This window comes from Ixodes scapularis, unplaced genomic scaffold (assembly GCF_016920785.2).
Source record: "Ixodes scapularis isolate PalLabHiFi unplaced genomic scaffold, ASM1692078v2 PGA_scaffold1__304_contigs__length_218370807, whole genome shotgun sequence".
Lineage (NCBI taxonomy): Eukaryota > Metazoa > Arthropoda > Arachnida > Ixodida > Ixodidae > Ixodes > Ixodes scapularis.
In genome coordinates, this window is record NW_024609846.1 from 28,142,140 (window position 1) to 28,151,926 (window position 9,787).

The window sequence follows — 9,787 nt, forward strand, 5'->3', positions numbered from 1 at the left end:
CCATATAACACACCCCAAAACTTCAGTTTGACGTACAGCGCACTGACGTTGAATTGACGGTGCCAACGTTCACGAGAGGCTTCATGGCCGTGCGCTACAACCTATTAATGCGCAAGTATTAACTGTCCCATGGAGCGAGCCGACGTCATCAGTTTGAAGCCCGAAAACGGCACCTAGTTTCCCTGATCCCAAAGGTCCCTTTGGCTCTCGCGCGGCGACGAGGCTCCCATTGGCCGCTGCGCGCGTTAGTTTCAACGACCGTCACCAGATGGTGCTGCTCACGTGCCAGAAGCTCCTGCCAGCGCCCATTGGGGATTCCCGCATCGAGCAGGCACTCGGCTTCACGAACGAACATGACCACGTGGCCTGTTCTAGGCAAAGACTGGAGGCGTGGTGGAAAGTGCGACGGTGATTTGCGCACCGAGAAGTCAGCGCGTACCGATCGGACCACCGTGATCGTGTAGCTGTTACCCTCCGCCCACCAGGGGTCATCGACGACAGATGGTGGGCCCTGACGACCTCCCCCCTTCTCTCCCCCTTTTTTTCTTTCTTTTCTTTCCTTTTCTTCTTTTTTAACTTTTTTGGCGTGTCGAACTTCGACTCTCGTTTCAAAGAGATTGCGCCGCAGAATACAATACAATACAATACAATCTGGACATGCAGCGTCATGGATCGGCGTAAGCCACCGCCCCATCCAAAGGGCTCAGCCGGATTCATCCATTCATCCATCCTAGAGTTCCTGTATAGGCTTCCTACGGGAGCCAGATTTATGCGTCTGTTTTCCACGTGCTGCCGCGCCGCTATTCGCCGAGATCCGATCGCGTGAGGAGCCGGATCAAGTGTCGTGCAGGAAAGACGACGTCGCGCTCGTCCCGACGTACGTTCCCCTGTTTTTGAGCGCGCCGCGCGCCTCGAACGCGCGGCGCCGCTATTCGCCGAATTCAGTCACGCGAGGAGCAGACTCCGCATGCCGTGCAGGAAAGCCGTCGCTCCGGGGTGAACGCGCAACTTTGGCTCCCGTGAGATTCTGCCGCCAGCGCGCCGATAAAACTAACCGCCGCAGCCCCGTGCCACTACGGGCCCCGCGCCACTTAAAACGGACACGTTGGCGCACGCTCGGAGGCTTCTGCTCGTCTCGCCGCCAACCAACATGGCGCCGCCTCAAGCATCCACATCGCCGGACATTGATGCTTTCGCATTCACAACTCATAAGTGCTTAGGTATACGTCGAGACTTTTTTTAAATATCGCTAATGTTCGTGTTACTGAAAACAAAAGAAAGAATCGGGGTTTTCTTAACCTTAGAGCAAAACCTCAGTGGTTTTTTTCTGTAGTTTTTAATAAGTACTACTCCGCCGATTTCTTCATGGTCCCCGATTTGCTTGAAATTTTTGCTAAACTCGCCAAACAACATCGCCAAAATAGTATCCCAAATATTAGGTAAAAATAATTTTTTTTCACGAAGTTACTGAATTTACAATTTTGGTCCTTACCGTGTTTTTCAAACTGAAAGTCTCTACTGGCAATAGCGAAAAAGTGACGTCAGTGGAAGTGAAGGGGTTCACTCTTTGGAGTGTAGAATTTGTTCCCAACTGATTCGAAGCAGTTTCATGGAGTCAAATGAATGCTTTGGAAGCTCGCTCCAGTCCCCGCGCTCCAGCACGGAACAAATGATTAGCATATTCTATTTTTTAGACTGCTCGCCCGACTAGCAAGCTAACCTTCCACTGACGTCACGGCCCTGAAAAGGGCGGGTATATTTGAATGTTTGTTTATGCATAATTTTCATTTGCCGATTTTGCAATAACATTATGAATTTTACGATACTAAATAGCATACCAGAAAGGGTAAAGGCCGGGGAGTCAGAAAATATAGTTAGTTGAGGTAGCTCAAAAATCGGCGGAGTTCCCCATTAAGTGTTTAATGGGGTATATCTCACCGTTATCAAGCCCTTCGTGAAATTCGGGGCCGTCTGTTTGACTTTAGTGCGCTGTACGTCGAACTATGTTGCTCATTATATGAGACAAAAGGGTGTAAGGTGATACCCTTTTTGTTTAGAGTGAATACTCGAAGAAGAGCGCCCACCCCCGCGGAACGTTCAGGATTCGAACCTGGGTCCACCGCGTGTGAAGCCGGCGCGTTACCGCGGAGGTATTTTTGACAATTCCTTTTCATTACCATGTTTGAGGAGTACTCGCGAGTGTGCGAGTCTCGTGTAGTGCCCACTATGCGATTACAGTTGTCACTTTTAATAATTCCATATTTAATCCGACTTAATCGTTGAAACGAATAGCTTCGGCTAGGTTGCGCAAGCAGCCAACCGAGGGTCCAGCCGCATCCATCCCGCCCACAAGACGTGGCCTGCTCACTCCGTCATCCCAATCGTCATTGTCATCCCAGAGCCGCGCCAAGCGGCAAACGCGCTGCAGCTTGACGAGAGCGGTGGCACACGCCTGCGTCTTGGCGTCGCGCTTATTGGGAGAAGCTATAAGACTCGCTGCTGGCGACGGTTCGTCGCAGGGAGAACAGCCAGCTGCGTGCTCGTGAGAACCAAGCCAAGAGACTTTGCCGTCACGACCCACGGCGCCTGAACGCAACACCAATGCTCAGCGACTTCGCCGTGACGTGTCCCAGCTATATCGCCGTGCCTGTACCGTCGATTGGCGCGGGACGGATCATTTTAATTGTATGTTTTGTATTTTGCCCTTATTGTGTGCGTATAGAAAGCTCTAAAGGGACACTGACGGGGTATTTATGCTCTCCAAGGTTTTTATTTGTACACGGCATACGAGAGCCCAACCGAAGTTCGGTTTCTTTCCTCCCGAAAAGCGCCGATCGACAACTGACCGGTTTGAGTCGCGCTCAATCTCGCCTCCGTGGTCACGTGCCGTTTTCTATGGTTTAGACAGAACCACCGAAGATAATCAAAGTTGTGGTTCATTGACACTCAATGCTAAAATAGAAAGAAAATATGATGCCGAAAATACTACCTGGAGGAGGGGACCAAGAGTCACAAAGAACAAACACAAATCTCCAAACACAGGTGACTGGTGTGCTTGTCCTTTGTCCCCCTTGTTCCCCTTCTCCAGGGAGTATTTGTGGCATTCTTGTCCAGCACGCCTGCAGCTTTGCATTGAATTGCATTTTAATCAAATAAGATGCCCAATTCTGTGGCTTCCAAAAAAAGCCGCAATATGTTTATTCAAGACAAAAATAAAAAAAACGTTCCACAGCCACGTGACTTTTGCCAACTCTCTCCTCCTCTATCTCTACTCTTCCTCCCCAGTCCAGTTTTGGCTTCGTTTTCCAGCAGTTGGGTTTTTTACTTTATTAAAAATATACGTGACGTTGTAGCAAAATACTGATTGGGTAGTCTTCTGATACCAGAATGAATCACCTGGCAAAAATAAAACAAATGTTGGGGGGTGTCACTGTCCTTTTAACTGCCCCAGCGAGTAAATTATACAGCGGAGCTGTTAAGGACTAGTTTCCCCAGTATCGTGTACGTCAGTTAACAATAGACGCTTTCCTGAATTCAGTGCCATCTGGTGACTCAAATGGCAGTATAACTTTTACCGTAGGGTACTAATGGCTCCAATGAACCTGTGGTCTGCAGTATTTTATGGGACACCGTCACTTTCGCAAGTCAACGGTAAACAAGAACGAGGGCTTCACCTGTACAGTTCTTCAATCTCTTTCAGTGTCGATGGCGAAAAATGTGTAACCAGTCAGAACGAAGCGCCAGCCCATATGGCCGCCTCGATAAAATTCTATACATCAAGGGGGTTTGAAGGCGAGTGTGTGCTACTAACGTATTGACTGGGCCCGAGTTAGAAATGTACGCTTACCCAGCTCTTGCATTCAATTCCTGATTCACGCCGCGCTAACGTCTAAAATGTATAGGCATCGAATCATCTGCTTAGGAGTATATTAAACTTCTTCCTCTATCACTAAATAGAAGGCCGCCATTAGTATAGCACATATACAAATTTTCAGATGATGATAGTGGTCAAAGTTGAAAGACTGAATTCCGGAAAGGGTCTATTGATGACACGAAACTCCGGACAGCTTCAGCCATCTATGAGTGACGGCGGCAACCTTTCCAATGTGGCTTGCCGACTTACGGCCGGCCATTACTTCATTCCCACCATAGTACAGCTTCGCTGGTCTTCCTTCTCCAAAGTGGAAAGGCTGAGAGGTTTTGTTTTTTTTTTTTTTTTTGCTACATTTTGCTGTAGGTGTTTTGATTTTTCAAACCCTTTTACTATATATAAAAACGGCCGCTCGTTTTTATGGTTCTGCTTTGGTATTAAATGTGTCCGCGCGATACGAGCAGAAACTGCGTGTAATGTGCTCTTTCGGCCGTGCGTCCGGTTAATATTTTTAGTGTTTTTGTCTGAAGTAAAACATTTATCGCTTAAGCAAACTGACGTGTCGTTCCACGCTCCTCACAGCGAGACCGACCAGCAGGCCGTGTGCCTGACGCCCGGCCGGCGCTCCTGTAAAAACAATATATATATATATATGTATATATATATAAAGAGTGACGAATGTTGACAAATGCTTCCGTTGATATATGGGCAAAAGTGATGTGCGCAGACACAGCAGCCGTAGGATGCAAAGAATAAAATTCTAATTTAATGGCGAAAAAAGTCACGCAAGAAAAAAGGGTGAAGTGCCGAAAAAAAGGTGTATTAGTTTACGGGAATAATGAAGACTAGGCACAAGAACGCTAATTACGCGGGAAAGAAACTCCTAAACAGGACGGAGTAAAAGTCAAAGTTAACACACAAGAACTTACAAAAATAAATTGTTAAATGAAAAATAATATAAAGAATTAAAAATAAAAAAATGGATAAAATTATAGAAATGGAGCTATTCCTTTTTATATCTTCCGAACCTGTTACAATACCTCTTTGGCCTCCACTCTCCCCGCCCTTTCTCCCCTTCCCCCTCGGTCATTGCATAAGCCCCATCACAAAATGCATTTCAAGGGTCTCCGATCCACTAGAAGCAACAGGCAAGGTAGTCGTACTCTACAGCTGCTTTTGAGCATTCTTTTCAAATAGACAGCAGTTTGTGCCGCACGGTCGGCTAAACAAACAATGCCGATAGGAACGCAAGACTTCCTTCGTCTTTTTCGTTTCTCGATGAAAAGCTTTTTGCTGCAGTCGTAGAGCCGAGTCGAGCTTTTATAAAACCTGTGTTCCACGAAACAAATCTCGCTAAGCAATGATGATGAATAAACCTTTATTTATCGAGCATCAGGTGCAGATGTTAGGGCACCCGCCCGGTGGAGGGCATCCTTAGTCCGGGATACCCTGGCTACGGCTGGCTATCCGGGCCCTTGTCACCAAGTCTTGCTGGATCCCAGGGTCCGGGCTGGTCAGACAGGCCATCCACTGCTCGTAGGATGGGGTGGGTTTGGGAGTGAGGTCCGGGGTTCGTTGGCATTCCCATACCTGATGGTAAAGGTTGCCGGGAGAAGGACAAAAATTACAAGTGGCGGGGTATTGAGCGGGATAGATAGCGGGAAGAAGGGTGCTGTGGGGATATGTGTTGGTCTGCAGTCTTCGGAGGGTGGTGGCTTCATCTCTTGATAATCTTGGGTGCGGTGCCGGGTATTTTCTTCGGTCGTGACGGTAGTGGGCTAGTATGTCGGCATAGTTGATGAGCAGGTCGGTCGTGGGGGCAACAAGTGAGGTTGTTCCCTCTCGGGTAATGGCCCGGTGTGTATGCGCGCGGGCAGCGGCATGTGCCGCCTCATTACCTTCGAGGTGTTCGTGTCCGGGTACCCAGACTATGTGTACTTCGGGGAGCCTGGGGATGGCCTTGAGGATGCGAAGCGCTGTTTTCGAGATGCGTCCCCGTAGGTAATTCCGACACGCTGCTGAGAGCCTGTGAGCACTGTGATTATATCGTCGCCTGTCGTTGCCGCTAGGGCGATGGCAATTTCTTCGGCGGCTTCTGTAGATGTTGTGCGGACTGTGAGTGCGGTCATTTCTTGCCCTGCTGCATTGGTTACACATACAGCATGGGCTGGCTTATGCGGATACGGGGACGCGTCGGTGTATCTTGCAGTTGGGCTATCGCCATATTTGGTGTTCATGGTTCGTGCCCTAGCGATGCGCCGAGCCTTATTGTAAACCGGATGCATGTTCTTCGGGATCTGGGCTACACGAATAGCTTTTCTTAGGTGCAGAGGTACTCGTTCTTTGTGGTCTTGCAAGGAGGGTGTCGTGTAGCCTAACTTTCTCAGTGTGGCTCGTCCGGTAGGTGTTAATTTAAGGCGTTCTAACTGGGAGATGTGATATGCTTCTTGTAACTCTTCCCAGGTGTTGTGAATTCCTAGTAGCAACAAATTCTTCGTTGAAGTTTTGGGAGGTAGTCCTAAGGCGGTCTTGTATGCTTGGCGCAGGGCAATATTAAGTTTTGATTTTTCGGTTGTTTTGAGGGACAAATATGGCGTGCCATAGGCGACCCGGCTAATGAGTATGGCTTGTACAATTCGTAATGTGTCAGATTCTTGCATGCCAAATCTACGATTTGATACACGGTGTATTAGGTGCATGAGTTGGGAGAGTGTCCGTTGAAGCGGTGCAATGGTGTGGGAACCAGATCCGTTTTGGGGGATCATGAGGCCAAGAACACGGAGGTGGGGAACGTTGGGGACAGGTTTTCCTTCTATAGTGATCTCCGGATCCGGGATGCTTCGTTTACATTGGTGCGCTGTCTTTGTGCAGAGAGTAAGGAGGGCGGATTTTTCGGGGGCACACTCAAGGCCCCTGTCGCTGGGATATTGATGTGTTTCTTCGATGGCGCTTTGCATGGCGTCCTGTTGCTCACCCATGGATCCCGTAGGGGTCCATAGGGTGAGGTCATCTGCGTAGATTGCGTGCCTTAGATGCGGGATATTTTGTAAGAGTGGTGGAAGGTCCTTCATAGCGATGTTAAAAAGAAGCGGTGATATCACGGAGCCTTGAGGGGTGCCTTTGGAGATGGTCTTAAATGTGTTCGAGCGGAGATGTCCGATGCCGATAGTTGCCGGTGAGGAAAGCCGTGATATAATCGTAGGTTCGTTGTCCGCAATCGATAGAGGTTAGTCCTTGAAGGATGGCTTGGTGGGAGATGTTGTCAAAAGCACCCTTGATGTCCAGGGCAAGGATGCAACGCTTGTGTGTGCTGGTGAGCCGATCGATGATTTCTTCGTTTAGTTGCAAAAGGACATCTTGGGTGGAGAGATGGGGTCGGAAGCCGTACATGGTGGTCGGGAAATGGCCGTTGTCTTCGATATATGGAGAGAGGCGGTTTAGCACCATATGTTCCAGGAGCTTTCCCACACATGACGTTAGGGAGATGGGTCGGAGGTTACCTGGAGCAAGCGGTTTTCCGGGTTTTGGTATTAGGGCGATGTCAGCATGCTTCCACTGGGGGGGGCAGCGTGCCGGCAGTCCAATGTTCGTTCATATAATTTAGGAGGGCCTCCAACTCAGTGACGTCGAGGTTCCGGATCAACTTATTGCGAATCTTGTCTTTGCCTGGCGTGGTGTTCCTGGTTAAGTTGTAAACCGCTGCTTCTATCTCCACAAGCGTGAAGGGGGCGTCCATTTCGGGATTGGGAGTACCCATGTACGGTTGGGCGGGAGGCTGGGTCTTGTCGCTCGTATCATGCCACGGTTTCTTGAGCTCCTCGAGGAGCTCTTCTTCTGTGCCTTGATAATTATGAATAAGCCGTCTGAGCTGATGGACTGCGGTCGATCTGGATTCTTTGTTGCCCATAAAGGACCGAAGCAGGTGCCACGTGCGCCGGGTGCCGAGGGTACCCTGTAGCTTCGTGCAGAACTGCGACCAGCTCTGTTGGCTGAGGTGTATGGCATATGTTGCCGCTTCTAGTGTTATCTGGGCTATACGAAGACGAAGTTTTCGATTGGTTCTCCGTTTTTTCCAGCGTTTTGTTAGCCCTCGTCGGGCCTCCCATAGGTGTAAGAGGTATGCGTCAATTGCGGGGCAGTCTTGGGTTAACGGTAATTCCTTAGTGTGCTTTTTAGCAGCCTCCAACATTTGTGCTGTCCATTCTTCAATCGCGTGGATGGGACTGGTGGGTGTTATTTCCCGGAATTTTCTCCAATCGGTGAGACGGGCAGTGCCTATTCTTTGTGCTGCTGCCTCATGATGGGGGAGCTGTAGCTGTATGATATAATGGTCACTTCCCAATGTTTCTGTGAGGCATTCCCACGTTGGATCTTTGAGTCCATAAGTAAGCGTAAGGTCCGGAGTAGTGTCTCGTGAGACACTATTACCCATCCGCGTGGGGGTATCTGGGGTATTACAGAAGTGAAGATTGTTTTGTCTAATGGCTTCATGGAGTTGCCTTCCTTTTTTGTTGTCCCTATGGCAACCCCATATTGTGTGATGCGCGTTGAAATCACCAATGATCACCAGTCCGTGCCCTTTTGTTCTTTGTCTAACGGTCTTGAAGAGGCGGTCAATTTCATTGAGGGGTGACGATGGGGGGCTATATATGTTGAGGATGAAAAGGCTGGCTTGTGTCTTCTTTTTTGGGATAAGTTCTACGAAAACGTAGTCCAAAGTTGTGGGGAGGGTGTGTGCCTGCGCTGTCTGAGTTGTCTGGACCAAAGTGGCCGTTCGTGAGGCAGGGTCGGTGATAAACGTGGTGTACCCCCTGAGCGTTATCTGATCTGTGCCAGTTTCCTGAAGAGCGATAACGGCCGGTGAATGTACGTTTGCAAACAGTGATAGTGAATTTTGCCTGCCGCGGTATGAGCGACAATTCCATTGCCAAATCATCAGTGGTGTTGGGGGAGACCTTTTAGGGTTCACCACTATGGTACTGTTCGCATTCATCGTCGGAGGGCGTTATTCTAGGTGGGTCACTGGGGGCGGGTTGCTTGGTCTTCTTTCGCGTCTTGCGCTTGACTGTCTCGTTGGCTTCCTGCCTTTTTTCAATCGCATCGATACGGTGTTCAATTGTTTGGCCAAGCTCGTGAATTAATCTTTCGAGCCTTCCAATATCTTGTAGGGTTGGAAACACGGAGGGCTGTGGCGTTGGGTGCGGAGTGGGCGTTGCTTGCACAGCACTGTGCGCCGGTGCATTCGTGATTATTTCTAAGTGGGACATTAGCTCTTCTATACGACGTTCTAACTTCTCGGTGCGTTCCGCTTGCAGTTCAAGTTGTTTTCTTAGTTGCGCATTCTCCCGTGTTTTGATGCGGCTATTTTTATCTTGCACAGAGGCTAACTGTGCGGGCAATGGGGGGAAATCATTCAGGGCCGTTTCTGGGGAAGCGACAATGGCGGACCAGCTTCCTTGTTGCGAAGGGAAGTGGCGTCGTTGGGTGTTGGCCTGCGTGTGAGGGGGAGGTGGTGGGTGAGCTCCTGGAACCTGGTGATGAGGCTGCCGCTGGTCGGTCGGCGTAGTCCGAGCAAAGCGCTCCCGGACGTGAAGTGGCGGCTGTGGTGGGCGGAGCTTCTTACGGCAGTCTTTGCTAGCCGTCAGGTGGTCGAGTCCACACAGCTTACATTTTGGGGTGCTCGTGTGTTCCGGCGCACGATTTCGTTCATTACACCGCTCGCACACAGTCACCTCCGGATTAGGGCAGATATCCCGTCTGTGTCCAATGTCACCACAGAGTGAGCAACACTGGATGGAGTGTCTGTATGGGCGGCAGCGAGTGTACAATCCGTGAGCATGGATGTAGAAAGGGATGTGCGGGCCCTCAAATGTCACAACTGCAGATGTGGACTTGCCTAGCATTCTTGCCTGTTGT

General features: G+C 49.6%; 1 protein-coding gene across 1 annotated transcript; it reads right to left on the bottom strand.

The window, feature by feature from the left end:
* Positions 1-6,389: 6,389 nt before the first annotated feature.
* Positions 6,390-8,864, bottom strand: LOC115313370. The gene is made up of 2 exons (XM_040218066.1): positions 7,823-8,864; positions 6,390-6,538 (listed from the first exon to the last, which is right to left on the bottom strand). Exons 1-2 carry the CDS (start codon positions 8,862-8,864, stop codon positions 6,390-6,392), a joined length of 1,191 nt encoding a protein of 396 aa, XP_040074000.1.
* Positions 8,865-9,787: the final 923 nt, after the last annotated feature.

Excerpts from the sequence above, each read along its gene's own strand:
- LOC115313370 (XM_040218066.1), bottom strand. The coding sequence starts at position 8,864 with ATGAATGCGAACAGTACCATAGTGGTGAACCCTAAAAGGTCTCCCCCA. Across the intron at positions 6,539-7,822 it reads GTTCTGCACGAAGCTACAGG|ATTTGGCATGCAAGAATCTG; the intron begins GTACCCTCGGCA and ends ATCAAATCGTAG.